This window comes from Anguilla rostrata, chromosome 5 (genome assembly GCF_018555375.3).
Source record: "Anguilla rostrata isolate EN2019 chromosome 5, ASM1855537v3, whole genome shotgun sequence".
In the NCBI taxonomy this organism is placed as follows: Eukaryota; Metazoa; Chordata; class Actinopteri; order Anguilliformes; family Anguillidae; genus Anguilla; species Anguilla rostrata.
In genome coordinates this window covers 12,743,608-12,763,663 of record NC_057937.1, presented here as the reverse complement: position 1 = coordinate 12,763,663, position 20,056 = coordinate 12,743,608, and the positions used below count along the sequence as shown (strand labels likewise).

The 20,056-nt window shown below is 42.6% G+C and overlaps 1 protein-coding gene across 4 annotated transcripts in view; it reads right to left on the bottom strand.

Moving 5' to 3' along the window:
- The window catches only part of npnta (nephronectin a), a 39,232-nt gene that overhangs the window by 5,800 nt on the left and 13,376 nt on the right, over positions 1-20,056 (bottom strand). For 2 of the 4 annotated variants that reach the window (XM_064335172.1, XM_064335173.1), the window contains 7 exons: positions 14,917-15,006; positions 10,383-10,502; positions 8,282-8,401; positions 6,498-6,632; positions 5,450-5,572; positions 3,381-3,776; positions 551-640 (listed from right to left, as the gene is read on the bottom strand). In XM_064335172.1, coding sequence (XP_064191242.1) covers positions 551-640; positions 3,381-3,776; positions 5,450-5,572; positions 6,498-6,632; positions 8,282-8,401; positions 10,383-10,502; positions 14,917-15,006 — 1,074 coding nt within the window. The remainder of the gene's footprint in view (positions 1-550; positions 641-3,380; positions 3,777-5,449; positions 5,573-6,497; positions 6,633-8,281; positions 8,402-10,382; positions 10,503-14,916; positions 15,007-20,056) is intronic. The other 2 variants (XM_064335174.1, XM_064335175.1) reach the window with 1 other exon arrangement.

Sequence of the window (20,056 nt, the reverse complement as noted above, 5' to 3'; positions counted from 1 at the left end):
TTGACGGATAATGAAATACACAGTCAAAATTTTCCCGCTGTATTCTGACGTTAATAGGATGCCAGGGTGTCATTTTCCAGAGCGGTATGTCAAGCTCACTCTTCTTCAGAATTCAGAACTGTTAGTCGATGCTAAGAATGCTGCTCATTGCTTCAGAAACCAAGGCCTCATATTCATCATTTGCCCTGCAATTATGGCATTTCTACAGCTAGAGCAACTCACACACTGTTCCATGACACACTGGACTTTTCTGAATTGGGATTACAAAGACAGGCGTATTAAATGGCATAATCAGGCCACTGCTAAATGTGCAAGTTCAAGGGCAGAAGATTACATGAGCATTGCCAGGTCAGAACATTTATACAATGATGGTGATAAAGCTCAGTTTGCTAAGTTGTATTTGCCTCATTTTTAGGGCCGAAACGTTCTTTTACAGAAAACTTAGACACATGCCTTGCTAAATCCAAATGGATATTTGCAGACATGACCATTCCTTCAAGTCATAATATTGTCTTTATATTACAGAGACAAATGTACAGTATGAACTTACCTGAGTCATCCTTTGCATTTTCTGCAGTATTTCCAAGTTCAATGTCAAAATCAACCCCAAACACGTTGTTCTGTCCAGGATTGCGAGGAACTGGAAAAAAGTAATTATTTGCCACATGCGAGGTAATTAGGGACTTGAATGATTACTAACATAAAACAATCACTGACTCCCTTCCTCTCCTGTCTACTTGAGAAGAGAAAGACCATATCTTTACCATAACTTCAAGGTTAGCAATACCACTCCAACCAACTAGACACTGTTCAAAATATTTGGAGCATTGCCTCTGGTCAAAGGATGGTCAGTTCCCTACAGTGGTGATAAACTTTAAGAAAAGATATTCTTATATCTTTTGGAAACACAAGCATAGATTAGGCACATCAGTTTCTTGTGACCCAGATTGTCAGTTAAACCTATTTGGATACAAATCAGAAGACGCATCTAGCTGGAAAGTTACACATCTTCAGAATGGTAGACAGAACTTTCAATCTTAAGAATATGGAGTCAACAACCTGGTTTATTATGAAGTAATATCTAAGCCCTAAGGAACATTCAAGCCTTTAAGATAACTCAAATGACTATGAGAAACCGTACATGAACTTCAAAAGGAACACTCTCGTTTATAGAGATAAACAGAGAAAAGACGTCTGTTAGGCTTAGCAACTAGCTTTTCATTCTGGGTTTACTGAGGACTTGATGAAATAGTTTTCTTCTGTCTGCCCTCCAGCTGGAACGGTTCTATGTGTATGGCTATGTTTTCCTTTGTGAGGTGGAATTGAGGCTACAAAATGAGCCGTCTGTGAGGGGAGGTGGGGGGGGGGGGGTCGCTAAGACCGGCTGCCAGGGATTTCAGCAGGGCCTCAGCTGTTTCTGACGCAAGCACAGTGCAAACAACAGGCTCGCCACCTACCCATAAGCCCCGGCTCTGGAGCGGCGACAAAACCTGCACCGAAATAACCCCCCCACTGAGGTATTACCACCCTCTCAAAGTTTCAATCCCACAGCTGCTCCAAACCCATGCTGGGTTTTGGGGTTGAGTATTCCTCAAGCCAAACGTCACCGACCAAAATGGGGCTTTTAACTGTTCAGCAAACAGTTGTCTGGCGGTGACGTCACAAGGCAAAGATGTTTGCTCGAGCAGAGTAGGCAATGCAGAGGTAGCTCGATCAACGGCTTGACGGTCTCCATTAAAGAGAAGCACGGGTCACTAGCATTCCATGAACATGTGCTTTCAAAGCATCTGACCTGCGACCCCGCGCATGTGCCCGCCGCTGTGTGTAATTTCGCACAATGCGCGGCTGCACCTGACAGCGATGCAGCGCACGGCTGGGCGGAATGTGGAAGCGCAGGCTGCATGGGAATGCCTTGGTGAGATTCCGGCACTCCGGCAATGCCAGGCATTCAGCCAAGGAAGGCCCACCCCACCTCACCCCCCCCCCCCCCAAAAAAACCCGAGTCAATTATCTGAGCCGCGGTTTAGTTCCTGATTTAAGCTCTGAGGTATCAGTGACATACTCCTCTCTGCCAAGATGTCTGGACGGATATCAAGTTATCAATAGGGCCCAAAACAAAAAGTCAACTCTGCCTGTAGTAGCCTGTGCTGCTTCCCTTATCTTTAAATGGCACGGGAGCCCAGTAAAGTGTTTCAGCACTCGGAAAGCAAACAAACACAAGAACAACTCGTGGCACTGCAGCGACATTCATCATTCAAGGGACGATGAAAAAACAGCCGCGACATTTATTGGCGGTTGTAAATTATGCATGACACACGCAGCTGGATACAGCTAGCCCGCACGCTGTTTCTATATTCTGAATGGGAAATATGCTATAAGTGACAGGCAAGTAGCACGTAGCTCATCCGAAAGGAAACTGCAATAAGAGAAAAAAATTAATGAAGTGCATTTGACCCCTCTTTGCCCTTTCCTCCTAATTGAAAGTAATTGTTTGAAAGAGTAATTGCACCGCATTTGCTTAAGTGCATGCCGGTTAATTCAGAGCAAATATGTGCTTGGTCAGTAAAGCTGAATTCACACTGAGTTTGAAAATACTGTATTTGAAATGAAAAGAACAGTACTTTCAGTTTGGATTAAAGTATTCTTTTGGATGCGGTTGCATAATGGGAAATGCATCATCAGACAGAACAAGCTGCCAATTATCCTGAAGTGTCCACATTTGGAGGGATGTTGATGTGGCTCGTTTTCTAAGGTACCCAATTACAGAGAAAGTAATGCGACAGTCCCCTGCAATCTGTGGCAATTCAAAGCAGGTTAGGGCACTCACAGATCTACCGCTAACTTTTAAACATAATTTCAAGTCTCTAGAGATTGTACTTTATTATAGCATTCGTCACAGTTGTTGTGCTTTTATCAGTCTTCTATAAAAATTACCCGGGGCAGAGACATTATTTATAATGTAAATTCCAGCTCAAGTGAAATAAAATAGGCTGTACATTGTACTTCGGAATACCATGGTAAATAGACCCGTGTAGACTGTAATGCTCAACAGCTTTCCCAGTGTCAGAGTCACATGAATCACTTCAAGGACTAAAAATGACTTCAACAAGAGACATGTGTGAGAGAATGGACAAAGCATCCAATTAAAAGATGCCTGAAGCCACTTGGGGTTTGTTGGGTAATCTGTGCACAGCAAAATGTTCAGTGCTGAATCATCTCTAATGCTATAAAGTTTATCCCTGCTAATCTCCCACTGTGTAAACTCTATTACTTTGAAACATGTTAAAGTTGGATGCAATGGTCTAATTAATAATCCAGCAGTGTAACGCACAGCTTCCTGCCCCAGTGGCATCATGGGAGCGAGCACAAGAGAATCTTACTGTGAACGTCGCCCCTCGGCTTCTGGGTGACCTCCTTCTGGATGCTGTTGTCGGGGACGGAAGGTGCGCGGGTGGGGACCCTCCGCGTGGGTGGGGGGCGGGTGGGGACCCTCCGCGTGGGTGGGGGGCGGGTGGGGATGATCGGTCGGCGGGTGGGGACAACCGGCCTCCGGGTGGGGACTACCGGCCTGCGGGTGGGGACGGCCGGTTTCCGGGTGGGGGGCGGGGGGGGCCTGCGTGGTGGTGCAGTGGCACGGGTGGTGGTGGTAGGGATTCGCTTGGGTGTTACGGGTGGGCGGACGGTGGTGGTCCTCTTGCGGTCAGAGTCTGGGATCTTGTTCGGATCTGGTGTTTCCTTCCCAGGTCTGGGCGGTTCAATAATCACTTTAGGGATGGCTGAAAAGGGAGCATCTGCAGAATTAGTATTTGATATTAACTGACAAAAAAAAAAAACAACAACTGATTTTCTTAACAATATGTAATTGTGTATTTTGCATATTTGAAAAAAAAAATCATGGTTTGTGATGTGATTGTGGGTCCAAACAGCCACATCATTGTTTTATCGTAGCCTCATCGCCACCAAAAACAGTAACCAACTGGTATAACAGAAGTATGAGCCTTTTCTGTGTGTTAGAGTACCTGGGATTGGAATAAATGAAAGTGGCTGTTTCGGATGAAACGTAATGCAATATGTGTCTTTAGAAGAAAGAAGACATGATTCGATTAGAGAACAGGCCTGATAGTGCCTATTATTTAAAACCGAGGCAAAACTCAATAAAACTGAAACACTCAGCTATTATTCAAGTAATTCTAAAATAAGCATCGTAAGGAAATCTCATGAAATATTTCAGCTTTACTTACGCTGAACAAAACAGCTATTGAATCAAGTATACTTTTTACAAATGACCCTCCTTTGGAAATGGGACCAAGTAACAATGCACATCTGTTAGCAATGTCACTCTTACAAAAGCCAGACGGAATGATTTTATCTAATTGAATAACTGAATATAAGCCTTCTTCTGCACAGAGGGATTTTTCTCCTTCAGCTTGTTGTTTTCTGTATGTAACTCCAGACTATGCTGCTGGTTAATGCCGCAGGCTATTTTATGTCAATAGTGTGATACCACATTAAAAATACATTACTGGTTGGCACACACTCTTCAGAGTTCACGCTTGCCTTCCAGACGACCAAGGCAAGGCTAGCCATCTAGGGACTAGAAGGAGCTTCATGTCTGGGAGTAGATTCTTTTAACCCACAGTTTCTCATGTTACTCGTGTGTAAGGTCTTTGATGTATAATACACATATAGGACATTACTATTCAACCCCCACAGCTTCTACAACAGCCAAATTAAAGATTGACAGAGATGTTTATGTGTTCATGAAATTTGGAATTCGTAAAAGTTCAGAGGTTAAAACTCAGTCCAGTGCGAAACCCCATCAAGCACTTCAACAAAAGCTCAATGAGAAACAAATGATAATGATTTACTTTCCACAGACAAATGGCAACCAGGGTACTCTTCACACATTAACTCCAGATCACAAAAGTATGTGTCTGTGGTTTAGGTAATGTAAGCAGGATTCCGCCCCTGCATAAAAAGCGTGGGAATCCCTAGGAGCAGGGGAAAAAGGTGTTTGACATAGAAGATAATGTGATAATTTGCCATTTTGAGATTAAAATGATCAGACACTAGAATTTTTGAAGCTGCAGCTTATTCAGTTACTGGGAGATTAACAGCAGGAAAGATCTCAGCCAATCAAACCTTAAAAAAAGAAAACCACTCTTTTCTTGGTTCATACCTTGCATGATTTTTTCCCTTTAATCTTTCTTTAAAGAAGAAGTGTCTATGAACAACAGAGAAACACCCAAGCCCCAGACAGACAGACAGACTGAAACACTTGCTCCCGCACAAGCATACATGCACACACACACACACACACACACACACAGGCGCACACACACACGCACACACACGTACACACACAAACACACACACACACACACACACAGGCAGGCACACACACTCACACACACACACACCGGAGGGCCTGGCGGTGCACGGCACTTACGTTTGCAGTCATAGCCCATCCCACGGAAGCCATCCTTGCACTTGCACTTGTAGGAGCCCGGCGTGTTGTAGCACACGGAGAAGCTACCGCACTGGTGCTGTGCCAAAGTGCACTCATTCACATCTGAAAGGGCCACACAACAGAAAGAAGGACTTTAAAAAAGGACAGAGAGCTGCACCACAGAGCACACCACAAAGAAAGCTTTCACAGACACACATGCACACACACACACACACACACACGCACACAAGTAAGTGCATGAACATGCAGCACATAAAAATGATGCACACACACACCTGCATACGTACATACGCACGCCCTCGTATGCACGCACACACAGAAATGCAAGCACTCGCACACCCACTCCCGCGTACACACGCACCGCGTGCGCGCACACACACATGCACACACGGGCCGCTGATTAGGGCTAATTGGCCTCTCGTGAGGTGAAAGAGTCCATGCCCCACATCGCCGGCTCCTTTCCGCACAAAGAGAAAAAATAACAGGGAGGAGACCGCACACTAAAGCTGCTATCGCGTATGAATGATTTCCCGTTAAAGTCCTCTCCCACTAATTTCAAGCTCCATTGATGAAGAAGGAGATTAATTTGGTTTGCTCCTAAATGGGGCAGGGCATCCACAAATCTGATGGCGCGCATATTTCTGTCGTAGTCTTTAGCTCCCGAATTTCGATTTGCCTGACTGATGGTGTAAAATACCCCGAACGCAGCAGGCTTTTCAGAGGGAGGATGCCATTTGTTTGAAAACAAGAACTTGACATTCGGAGTGGAGAGAAAGAAAAAAAAAAGAAAGAATCAGCGCTATTTCTGCTGGAACACTGAGATAAATACTACCAACAGAGAAATAATATCATCATAATCACACGGCAATAATAGATTATTATATTCATTTAGCTAACAGATGGCTCTCTCCCCGGTTTCACACAGCCGAAAGAAGCAAGGGAAGCAGATTGGGGGGGGGGGGGGGGGACAGCGGTTGACGGATTGTTCCGGAAACACTCATCGTGGGAATATCAAAGCGCTCATTACCTGTGCACTGGTACTTCCCGTTAACGTACTGGAGCTCGAATCCCTCGTGGCACTTGCATATGTAGCTGCCGAAGGTGTTGATGCACTTCCGGAACCTGGGGCACACCGCCTGGCCCGTCGCGCACTCGTCCACATCTGCAAGCATAAGGCCACCGGTTAGCCCCTCCGCGGGGTTCTCCCTTCAGCGCGTTCAACACGCATTCATCCGCGAGTCGTGTCTTTAGCCCACCACCCTGTGTGGACAGGAGGAACAAGATCAAGGGATTTGCTATAAGCGTCTCTGTGGGTCGGGAAATCTATAGAGCATCACCACAGAGGAGGATGTTTCCTGAGGGCCATGGGCTTTGGATTCTTAATTCCAAAAGGTACACCATCTTGTGTGTGGCGAGAATAATCTTTTTAAAAACGCATCGGAAGAGATGTAAGTGACTCTTTGCCTGCTGTGTTAGAAGGTGTGTAGTCCTGGCTTTGGGACTCTAGAGATATTGAGCAGTGCTCTCTTATTCATCATTTTGCCCTATACTTGCAGTCACTCATCCACTAAAAGAGGGTCCTCTTTCAAAAAAATTCCCTTCATCTGTTCTTCCTTTCCCCCCAAAATAAGGCTTTTGATTAATTGGAACGGAAAAGCATACAAATGAAAAATGAGATCTGATTAAAAATATTGGTAATAAACAACAAAGAACCAAGCCTCGATAATAAATCAGGAATTTTCAGTGCACAGAAATGATTTATCTCAATCGCGTTTGCTGCTCGATGAATAAAAAGTGAACTGCTTGTTTTGTAAAAAAAGGTCACATTTTTTTCATAACACCGAGCAGCAGATGTTTGCAATTCCTTCGGTTTACAACAAAAATGAGAACAACGGCTTCAGGCTGTCAGGCTTCACAACTAGTAACTGAAGATCCTTCTCTTTCAAACAACTGTGAATGCGATTCCTTTTTAAAGTCCCCGCTCCCATTTTGAAGCTGTCAGCCTCCAAATTATTTCCAAAAAAAACACCTGTGACTCAGAATCTCCCCTTTCGCCTGATTCATGCTCGGTGGTTTTTGAAGTCCTGGCTTAACCTTGGGGGTGGTACACCAAACAAAGGTGACAATCAATGAATAACAGGCCGCTAAAGGGGTTACAACCTAGGTCTGACCAATGAGCGAAACATATACTTTAAAAGGATCTGAGTTAACAGCAGCAATTTGTCCTGCTCCGTCTGTGATTTATTGATCTTCACACCTACAGCTGTGGCATATCTGGAAGTAGAGGACTCAGTGGTTCTGGTCCAAATGAATCCTGGTGTATCCTCTCAAAAACACTAACATACCATACACACATCCTAAAAAATTCATTAGAATAGCAGTGGGAGGAGGCGCTGCCAAAAACCTCAAAGGCAATTAGACAGACGGAGACCAGAGCAGTATTTTAGCCACATATTGTTGTTTTTTTGTCATGAATGGTGGGCCTTGCTGAAATCTCTGAACCGTGTTTTTCTGGCCCAAATTTTCTTAATGTTGTCATCTACATTCCTTTGATCATTGCCTGACAATTAATCAATTTCACGACCAGGAAAAAAAATAAATAAATAAATGAAACACATTTTTCCTGAGTGAGAACAGATTATCCATGCAAATAAATTACAGAGCAAAAAGCATTTTGCACACACACACGCACACACACACACACACACAAACTCACATGCACGTACACACGCACACACACACACACACACATCCACACACACATGCATAAACACACACACACACACACACACGTGCCAGCAGTGCACATACCCACGCAGGTGCGGCCATCGGGGGCCAGCTGTAACCCGGGCGACGGGCACTGGCACCGCACCTCTCCTTTCATCACCTCGCAGCCGTACTGGCAGTTGGCCATGGCACACGTGCGGGCATCTGGAGAGGGAACAGAGAACAGGTAAGGGGCAACGCGGGAGCCATCCATATCATGTGTACCATGCACATGCACACGCACCGGCACCAGCACGCGTGCCTGCGATCGAGTCCCGACACATCATCCCCGATTCCGTGCGCGGCGAGAAGCTCAGAACTCAAACACAACATCATTTTTTTTAGCATCTGTCGCAGCCTTGGTGCAAACCTCTCAATATCACAGAGAGGCTCAGGGGAAGAAGCGGGAGATAGCCCCGGTGTTATTAGATTTCTCCTTCCCAGAAGCCGCTCCTCCTGCAGTGTACATCTGATGTCCTCCGTGCCTCCTCGCTCTCGCTCTCTGATTTATGTTTGCCGAGAGATCTCCGCGCCACGGCTCCGCTCACACTGAGTAACGGTCCTGCCGCAATCAGTCAGGCCGCTGCGCTTCCGCCATTACACAAAATCGCTCTGTGAAACTCTCCCGACTTCCCTTCACAAGAACATATTTTACTTTCGCTGCAAACGCAACAAATCACCGAGATACAGAGAGCCCTGCGAGATTGCAAGTTACTTCATTGACCAGATAGCCGAGAAAGCAACAGCATTACCCTTCAATCATTTAAAGGACACAAAAATGTTGTTTACACATTCACTTATGTGATTTGCTCATTTATTTCACTTATTCTTAAGTCTCTCTCTCTCTCTCTCTTTCTCTCTCTCTCAGGCAGGGTTGAGTTTGTGGACTCTAAACACCAGCAAGCCTTCACGGTTGTGCTGTGTAATGTAGACAGAGCGTATTCACATCTTTGTCACAGTTTGCCAACACAGAGCGCAAAGCGCACACACACACACACACACACTTTGCAGGTAGGTATAGAAACACTTAAAATGCATTCGCAATTATAATCTCTCTCTCTCTCTCTCTCTCTCTCTCTCTCTCCAAACAATGCATTCCAGCATTGCCCTGATGGTAAGGGTTACACTGCAAATCCAGTTATTCTGCAGTTTAAAGAAAAAAAAAAAAAAGCCTTCGAAGGTGTTTGATGGATATTCTGATGCAGAGAGGCACTGAATAATTAAAGGCAGGCCTTCCAGCCATGCTGGACTTGGAATCAGATTGCAGAAATGCTCTCGTTCAGGAGAGAAGGCGCCGTCCGCATTCACACGCTCGCTATATCGTTAGTGGCCCCCATCAAAGGTTCACCATCTGCGATGATAAGATTGTGGATGGGACCGTGTTTGCAAAGGTGCGAGGGAAAAAAATCATTTATCTCCAAGGAGAATCTCAACCTCTTCAAAGTGCAGCTACTGCGTGGCAAGTCTAGACACCGCTTCAGCCCAGGGTATGAATACCTTGAGGCCAGCAATAAGCACAGCACATTACTCGAGGGCTGAAGTTCATCTCTCCCCCATATTTTTCATTTCAGTCGTCTTAAGTCACTCCTCAAGAATACGGTCTGCCTCCCCTCAGCCAGTCCTCAGTATTTATGGTCATTATTTTAGAACAACACTTCATCATATCCGTTTATCATGAAAAGAGTCTGACATAAATTCTATTTGTGGCCGCGGGGGCAAATTTCACAAGGGAAACTTCACCAGTTTCCCTTGTGAAAACTGGTAAAGACCAACCTGAGTGAACATTAGTAATGCGTCAGCCCAACTTGTATCCTGTCTTGTTCCTCTAGCACTTTCATATTACACTTCTCCATCCAGCACCTATATTGCACCTGAATCATTGTCTTGATTCTGTAGCTCGTCGTCATGCCTCCTAGTTCGACTTACCATAACTTTCTGACCTTGCCTATGCTTACTGCGTGAACTGGACTCAATGTGTTCATGGCTACGGATAACTTACACAATGAGTATTCCACCTTATCGGTGTTTTGTAGTCGTTCCAATGACCTTCAGTATGCACTTATTGCACGTCGCTTTGGATAAAAGCCAAATAAATGTATTGGAATGTAATGTAATGGGAAAAGAAGGACAAACAAGAATGACTCACTTCCACATGTGCCGTCGGGCATCAGCATGTAGCCGTTGAGGCAGTAGCACTTGTAGCTGCCGTAGGTGTTCATGCACCTGTGTTTGCAGGGTCGGGGCTTCAGTCCGCACTCGTTGAGATCTGCAGGCAGGGAAGGAAGGGGTGGGGTCAAGGCTCCAGGATACAGGGCAATTAGCGTGGGTCAGAGGTCAGAGGTCAATCCCCAAACCTCCCCCATCTGTTTGTGTGAAGGTCGGATCATTGGCTCTGGGCGAGGAGGATGCTGTGTTTCAACAAGCCCACTCCCTCTCTCCTGCTTTTTTCTCTTCCTTTATTCTTTCACAGGAAATGGCGCAGCTCAAAGAAAGCGCTCATTACTCACAAAAGGTAAAATGCCTTCATTTATGCCTTCGTACCCACGACACTACATAACTCTGTTAATTTCACCCTGATGACATTTAGATTAGTTCAATGCAGGTGTATTTAAATAATTATGCAGCTATAAATGTCTGAACACACCTACTAGCAGCCAAAGGAAAATATTATTAGAAAATGATAGTGCAGTAATGGGCGTTATTTATGGGGCAAGTATAACGCAATCGGAGTGCAACATATGACACGTGGTGTTCTCGAATTAAACTCAGATTGTTAGCATTCCCCGAAACACTTACCCTGCAAATGATTGAGAATTTTTGCCTGAGGTCATAAAGGGAACCATAGGATACCGGAAAAACTGTATCAGTGTTTCATCCCGCTGTTCGCTTTTTATTGAAATTTAAACTGCTCATACGGTTTCCCGGAACCATTTTAATCAGGACAGCAAATGGAAAATATTTGCTTTATATACAGTATACAGCAGATGCACTGCATTCTAAATGGCGTCCCATGCTTAATACACTTAGTGTTCTGTCTGTTGTCTTCAAAGCTCAATTTCTTTGATTACGTAAGTTCATTTGCTGGCAAGTTATGATTATTCTTAAGGGATCATTCTGTGTTTCTGGGCTATTTGATTCTGCATCACTTTACAACCATTATACTACAATGAATCACACCCAGACGGTTTCAAAATATCTCTCTTGCATTTGGAATCTGAAAAAAAGCTAAAAAAGAATTATTAGAAAACAAAACATTGTGCAACATTGGGGCAACTGCTGCTGTTTATTTTGGAGGAAAAAAACAGCTTTAACTGGAAAAAGGAATAAAAATTAAAAAAAAACTAAAACAAAACTAAAACACAGTCATAGTATATAAGCTATACCCCAAATATTTGCTGCTATTATGATGGTTAGGTGCAGCATAAGTCTATGTATAAGTGCAAGGGGGAAAAGAATGGTCCAAAAGCAAATGTAATAATGTAGGAAGTATATGAGAAGGCTCTAGGCCTTTGTTACTGCCAAATTAAACTTTGCATGTCTAACTGCACCAGTGGAAAACAGGAAACAAATGTTCAGGCACTAAGTCCATGTGCAATTTGATTATGACCACAAGACTCACTGTACAACCAGTACTGGAGAATATTCCCCAATAGCTTTTCAGCACTGTATTGTTTGGTAGCATCAAAAACTGACACAACCCTACTTGGAGTTCCATATCTGGTCAGTTACACAGAACATCTGTGGATACATCATAAATGAAAATGAGCAGCGGGTGTACAGTTGATGTATAATATCCCAGTAGATCCAACCATTCATCCTAAAACCTTGGGTGGTCATAGCTACCTCCCCAGTACAACATCCCCACCTTCTCTAATGCACTTCAAGCGACATGGGGCCAGACAGGATCTCAAAAGCGGTCCTCTCCGGAACTTGTTCAGAGTGTCATCCCGACCCCAGTTGATGGCCCATTGAGGGGGTCAGGAGTGGTGAAGTGGTCTAATAATAAAATAACAACTGTATAAGTTACGGGGCCTTTATTTTTTTTAAGCCACGCACGCTACGTGTTTCCGTGGTGTAATGGTGCCGTGTTAAAATAGACTGAGCACCGTACGCAAGCGACTGCCTGACCCACTTCAGAGTAAACGGCACCCGCTTTTAGCTTCGGGAAAATGCCCGGAATGCATTCTTTGGAGTGGCACGCTCTGTATATTTGACAGATGATACCGTTTTTAAATAGATGAATGGCTCTTGGACTTCACTCCATATTCCACAAGGTTAATGTTAATTGGCCGGTTTGAGCCCTGTGACTCCTCGGAACGTCACAATCGTGGAGTGGTGAAAATGGAATGGGGGGTTGGGGAGAAAGGCCAGCGTTCACTGTCTCTATCCGCGCGCCTCAGTTCCACAAATCTAGGGTGACTTTAAAGGAGCTCAGGCTTATTTCATCCACACCTGATCCAGAACAACATCAAGGCTTGAAGACTTCAGGGATCTCAAACTTTGTTATTTATGATCTTATATATCACAACTCATTCTGACACTTGCATATAGCAGGTTCTGAGGACAAAACACTATTTTAACCCACGTTTGTCTGATACTCAGACCATGCATTTAATTCAGAAAAAAAATAATGAGGTGTCAGAAAGATTTATTATTCAAGCTCAGTCAATTTGTGCTTCGTATGATGAAAAACTGAGCTTCACATTTTGCCTGCGAGATTGCAAATTCAGTCATAATTAAAGGGTGGCTTGAACCATAATTGAGAGAAAGTGACCCTTTCAAGCTAATCTATCGTGTTAATGCCACCACTTATTCTATTTTTTTCTGTTTTGAATGCACCAGATGCAACAAAGATATGCAAAGATATACAAACGTTTTCTTTGTAATTAAAACAGTCAAAATATCTAACAAAGTCATAAGTGTCATTTATTAATAGTAATAATAACAATAACTTCTTGTTGGGTAACATTAGTGTCATATAAATAAAAATGTTTAAGAAGATTGACCCAGTTCATGAGGACATTTTTCATGACTAACACCCTTTATTGAACCCCTAAAGAACTGGAGTTCTTTATTTCCTTATTCCTTAAGATTTGTGGGTCTCTCAGGAGTACTGCACTGTTGGAACACACAAAAAAATTATATCAGCGTGTTCCCATTGGCTTTAGCCAGCCTACCCTTGTGACAGAATTCCCATCAAACACTGTCAACAGCGAGAGCAACTGTGAACAGTAAGAGGACAACAGCATGAAAGCACAACACCACCGTGACGACACGGATCTTCACCTGCACCAAGCTGGAAAAGCCAAAAGAAGATTATTCAGCTCTGAGCAGTAGCACATGCCAGAGAAGTAAGCGAGTGCGTTCTCCCTGGAAAAAGGGGGCGAGAGGGGAGAGGTTCTGAAAAAGGAGACAGCAGTCAGAGTGGTCAACCGGCTTCCACACAGCGGGATGTGTGGGGCATTGTCTGGGATTCCACTGGAGACAAACTGTTGAAATCACATTAGCTGATGCATTAAGAGAAGTGATTTATTATCCATGTCTTACATGGTATGACATGTCTCCCCCGCCCCTCCCCCACACACACACACACACATACACATCACTATCACTGAAGGATTTAAGACACTGACAAGGAATGTGCTGGTCCTTATCAGTGCTGGTCACAATTGTATGCATTGTCTTGAGTGGGGGAACAGAATATGTGAACTCTTCTGGAATGAGGATAACTTCATTAGCGCGCTAAAAAACTGAGTATAAAAAAGAGATAATTGAGATTTTTCTCCTTTCTAAAAAAACTAGTTGAAGGATCCTGGCCTGAAATAAAACAAAAAAAAATCTGGAGCATTTATCCAATTGGCAGCAATAGTGTAACTTGCTGTTAAATACCGTTACCATGGTTCCCTCATGGTTTTAGTTTCTGCCACGATTCTACCCACAGGTTTGCGATTGGAGAGGTTCCTAAAACTTTAGACCACAGCCATTAGGCTTTTTAGCTGTGGAATTTGCTCTACAAGCCGTTGCTCTGAACTGGCTCTGTTTTTCAAGCAGTTTGATGCCATGACCAAGGGCCATTAGATGACCCTCAAATTCCAAGGCACTGAAAAAAAAGATGTGTACCTATGTACTATACTTACAAACGCAGAACAAAATGTCTAAGATGAACTCAGTAAATGGTAACTCTGAAGGCATCTTAGTGTTTCAGCACTTCTTCCTTCAAATCTTCCTTCATTTTTCTATAATAGAACACACAGGATTTTAAAGTTTCTTCACAGCAGTACATACATTTCAGGCAACTAGAAAATCTACTGTGCTAAAGGTGGCTACCCGCTATCATCAAACAATAGGGAGCAAATTGAAAAAAACAAAAAAAAAACAAGTATGAATGCATATGCACAAGATGGCCCTGAAACAAAATGCAACAAAGGACAGCACAGCAGCCTTTTTGAGCTACAATAAGGAGAAGGAGAGACGAAAGTCAACAGGAGAGAGGGATTCAGAGGCTCAGGAGGTGCCATTTCTTGGTGCAATGTCATGCTTGGAATTGGCATGTCATTCTGGCTGCCTGGCAAAGCACTGGCATCTGCTAGAGGAAGGAGGGCATTCAACCTCACTGAGGGTGAGCCATGCGGGGGGCAGGTGGAAGGCGGGGTTGCCTCGCGATCAGTGGAATAGCTCACCCTCTGGAGGGACACCTGCTGGCTGGACGTCCGGGGGGAGAAAGATAGGAGGATGACTGTCCCATATTGGGGGGGTTAAATACTCCTCGTCTTCTCGCGAAGCCAGAGGGGGGGAAAAAACAGACAGCAAGTAGAGGAGTGAACAGAAACACCTATCAGACAGCACTCACCAAACCACATTCCTGAGGGGAAGAATGACATTAGGCAGGAAAAGGGGGTGGTTGTGGGAGCCCAAGTTCACCAGACTCCCAATGTCACACCTTTTCAGTTTTCACCTTCAGCTTGTGTATAAAAAAAGAACAGCCATGCATGAATAATAGCACTTCATGTTTTATTATATATTCTTATTACCATGTCTTCCTCTTTTTCGACTTCAATGTCTCATCGTGTACTTTTAATTGTAAATAACTTGAGGCTGCAATTCATTTCATGAAACCGTGGTATAAAAACATAAAATAAAAAAACAAACACTATTTTTAACTTATGAGACTCGTGATGGTGATCCTCGTCCTTCACTAGCTTTCATTAATGTGGTATCAAACTGAGAAAGATGAGAGGCCCACTTGCGCAGTGTTGCAAAGTTGGAATAGTTTAGGTGCTTTGTTGTCGTTTCAAAAAAAGATCTTTGTAACTCATCCAAACCCACACTAGTTGGCTTCTGCGTCCTCTCACCACAAACTTTCCCCAACATCCAAGTAACCAATGAAAGACAGCTACAAAAAGTGACCTTGAACAGGGGAGGGAGGGTGGGGTCCAGCAGAAAGATCAAATGCATTCTAATTGGACAATGCAGTGGGGTTATGACTAATTATATGATGACATGTATAGCATCAACTGTAATCCCAGCAGCTGCTTTTTACTTTCAACTTATAAATACCGTTCAGACGGCAGTGTGCGCCAACATTCGGGCTTCCAGACTACCAGAAACAAACACAACAAACTGCCCCAAAACAAACCAAAAAACAGTATGAAATCTAAGCAGTTTCGAAAGCAGTGAACTTTTTGGCTTCATGCGTGTTTAGATGTAGCCAGAGGCCTACGCCAGTGCTGAGCTTTCAGCTCTGCACTAATGGGAATGGAACAGGAAAGCTAATATAGGTGTGAGAGGACGGTCGACTGATGCTTGAATGGAGGACGATGATGTTTGAAGAGCTGATGCTAAGTGACATGTGGGAAAAAGCTTTGGGAATTTTAAAGAAACCACTGCGGACGTCATTTCTTTCTATCTAAAAAAAAACAATACTGAATCACTAGTCTCTAACAGAAGCCTTAAAGCATATAAGAGCATCTGCAACATGGCAGGTAGACAGATGTAAAATAGAATGGAATAACTATTTTTCCCCAGGGAAACTTTGGGATATTCATGGAATATTCATTTGTCCCTATCCCGAGAAATAATCGTTTTATTAAAATGAGTTGATCTGTAAGGGGAAAAAATGTATTCCCCTTTCCACACCACTTCTGACCAAATTAGATTTTTAATTAGATTATTTGTTCTGGGAAATGTAGACCATCTGCTTTTTTAAACACCCACACAGCAGAACCGATTCATATGCTGCTTGCGACAATTTACAATTAAGTTGGAAGTCACTTGAAATGGGTGTCTACTCATTAAAAAAGTACATTGTAAATGCCCTTTAAGACAATTTCCTATGCACCGCGTGCAAAATTTTAATCTATTAACCATATTCAGTTTTTTTTTGCTGTTCCTTTTCAGTTGTAATTCGATGTTACACTCTGGCTTGCGGTTTTGGTTCAGTTAGAGATTCACATGGCTCATTAATTCAGCTTTTCAGTGTTTAATAGTGGGGAGCCTCAAGCACACATTTTCAGAAGTTTGGGACTGGTGCTTTTTTTTCTGCATTGAAGAAAAAGATTGTCCCAACAAAAGGCCCATTTAAAAAGCTTTTACAGTGTTTCTCAAGAGCAAGATCATGCAAATTATTATGAGGCTAATTGATAACGGATGACCGCATTATATTGAAAAGATATGTAGAGCTGGGAAATACAGGAACTGAGGTGTTCCATCTCACTTCCTATTGCATTGTCATGTGTAGTTTAAACATGTGCACAAATAAATAAAAAAATCAGCTCATTATCTCTTAAGGAATCAGAGAAAATTTATATTACTATATTTTAATTCCCTCTAGAAAATGTCGACAGTGAAGTTCCACTTGACAACAGTTGCAAATTGTACTACACTATATAAAATAGTGATTGCTTGATTGATTAATTGATTTATTAATTTATATTCCCAAATTCAGGAAACATTTTATTTGATCTACAGAGGACGAAAGATCTGTTGCATAGCATAGTACATTTCTGACATTTGGCATGCTTTCTTTGTTTCTGAGAGAGGGTGAGTTATGACCCCTCTCCGGTGCCCTTGAAAGTCTTGTCCCTGTCTTTCTGCCTGCTGTGGAGTTGAGGCGTAAGTAGCGTAGAGATTGCAGCCCTGCTTAGATCTTATTTCGGACCAGCCTCCCCCCGCATTCAGCCCTTTCATTCACTGCGGGTCCTCCCTCACGTTCCAGCACACCCGTCTACTGAACAGGAGGCTTTTCATGTTCATGTTAATCAAAGAGTGCCTCGGTCATGCTTCTGTCTTCGCGTCGCAGTGACCGAGGGAACTTGCGGTCACGCGTGTTTGTCTAATAGTGGATGAGCATACTTTCCTCTAGTGTACACAAAGAGGCATTTCTGGAGAAATGCATTCGTTCAATAGATGCCAAATTATAGTTGCGAAGTCAGATGATAGTGGAAAAACATAAATAATGTGTGACCAGGGCTTGGAAGCAAGCAGATTATGAGATTATGATGTAGCCAAGCTTGGCAGATAAAAAGATTTGGATTTAAAACTGCATAGTTTACATTCTATGTCATGAGGTTTTGTGTCTAATTATGGCATTTTCAAAATTTATTTCATTTTTTGTTGTTTTTGCATGTGAACTGTTGTAGTCTCACAAAACTACAGACATCACATACTATACATAAACATTACAGCAAAAATACCACATTCTTCCAATTTAATTAAGGCCTACTAGCCTTAGACCTCATGGTTGCTTTCTTACTTTGTAGGTCAGTTTAAGTTTTCTATTATACCATTGTCCTACATTCAAAGCTGACAAATGATGTATCAATTTAATGTGCCATTTGCTTTTGAAACATGGCAATTGTAATAACATTTTGCTTGGTAAATTTAATTATATCAATAATGGCAATATGAGTGCACTGTGGAAGTTTTCTTGTTCATGGACCAATCACGCAGTTTGAAGCAGTCAAAAGGCTGCACCAAACCAAGGTGGTGTAAACCCTCTTAAAGGAGAAAGATGAGATGGCTAATTTCCACATTCCACTGAGGATTTTAAGTCCCTTGCTTTTTAATTACACAATATCCAATTGCTTTCTCGGGGCGAAAATTCCAAAAACAATTTCATACATCTAAATCCATTTCAGTGCCATTAAATTAAACATATAATTGCTTCTATCAGAGCTTTTCTGTGCTTTTCAGTAAGGTCTAGCACCTCAGATAATACTGTGCACACTCATCTTAAATCCCTAAAGCTCTACCTCAAACCCATTTTCAATAATTCTCCAATATTTCAGGTTAGCTCAACCTCAACCCATGCAAATCACAATGTACTGTAACCTTGCAGAAGACATTTCCAAAAATAAACCCCCAATCTTGCCCCCCCGAGAGCTCAGAGACCAACCTGATACAACCAGTGCTGGACTCGATAATCTATCCAATGAAATTCAATATGTTAGTTTCACAGATGACACGGTGTAGTACGAGAAGTAATGCCCAGGTCATATGGCTGGATACCAATCCACAACAGGTTTAGGAAGTTCCTGAATGACAGAGTTGTTTAAATGGGTCATGGAGATGGCTGCAGCAGCTCAATATGACAGCTTTGACTTCTGCTATACAACAGGAACACACTGGGTTGTTCAAACTGAAATGTTCTGAAATATGGAATTCTTTTTTAATTATAATTGTATACCCATATTCCTAGCTACTATTATTTTGTAGACATGAACAACTCATGATTTAACTCAGTAACCAGTAATTAAACCAACTGTAATTAGGGTCCCATTAGAATTTTTTTTTCTTCTGCTTGGGCTTCCCAAGTGATGGCTCTCCTTTTTAGTGATTATCTTTGGCATATTTTGCAAGCTGATTTTGTTCTTACATTGTTTATAGGACATTCTGATACAAAACAGTGCAGGCAAATGTTTGCTCTCATGTTGGCAACCAGCAATGGTCTACCAGACATAAAAAAACACTTCGGTTTGATCCTGAACAGTTTTTTTTAGGTTATTTTAAAGTACCAATCACTTGCCAGCATAGGTGCATAGAAATGTGTACCTATGCAGGTAGTTGGCACAGGGCTAATTTGACACCACCATAGAACCCAGCCAGATACTAAAACTTCCACTGGGAAAACTATCACTTATAATCAGGCATCAACCAGCTTCTATTGGACTGGGATACTACTTCTGACCCAGTGATGTTTTGAGGGATGGGGAAGTTTTCAAATGATGTAATTGGTCTAACCACTGAAACCCACATTTAGGGAGTAAGCAATGATGCTGAACCATTCTATCATGAATTCACATTGTAATTCTTTCTGCTTACCGACAATTGGTTAGTTAATATGTATACTATATTTCATAAGGGAGACTATATATAATCAATAAATCAGTTATGATTAATATTCAGACTTGAACAGCACAGCAGTTTACTTAAAAAAGCACAATGCATTTTCACTTCATCTTTTAATCATTTTCATCCTACGCAATACTGAGATACTAAGATAACTCATGGAATTGCTGCTAATCTACATCCTATACAGCTGTCATAAATGGTGCTTTGCTATTCTGAATCAATTAGCAAAATGTAACCCACAGTGACACTGGCCACGTATTTTCAATTGGTACTTAAAGATTTGACATTTGAAACTTTGTCAGCAAGCAAGCCACCCTTGCTGCACTGAATAATGTTATCTGCCTCTCAGTAAGGTTTAGAATTCTGATAAAGAGTACGAGTACACATGGATAGTTCTAAAGAAAGGTGCTATTTGGCAGTCGCAATCCCAGCTGAACAGATTATTCAGACATAACAGACACCTTTTTTTTG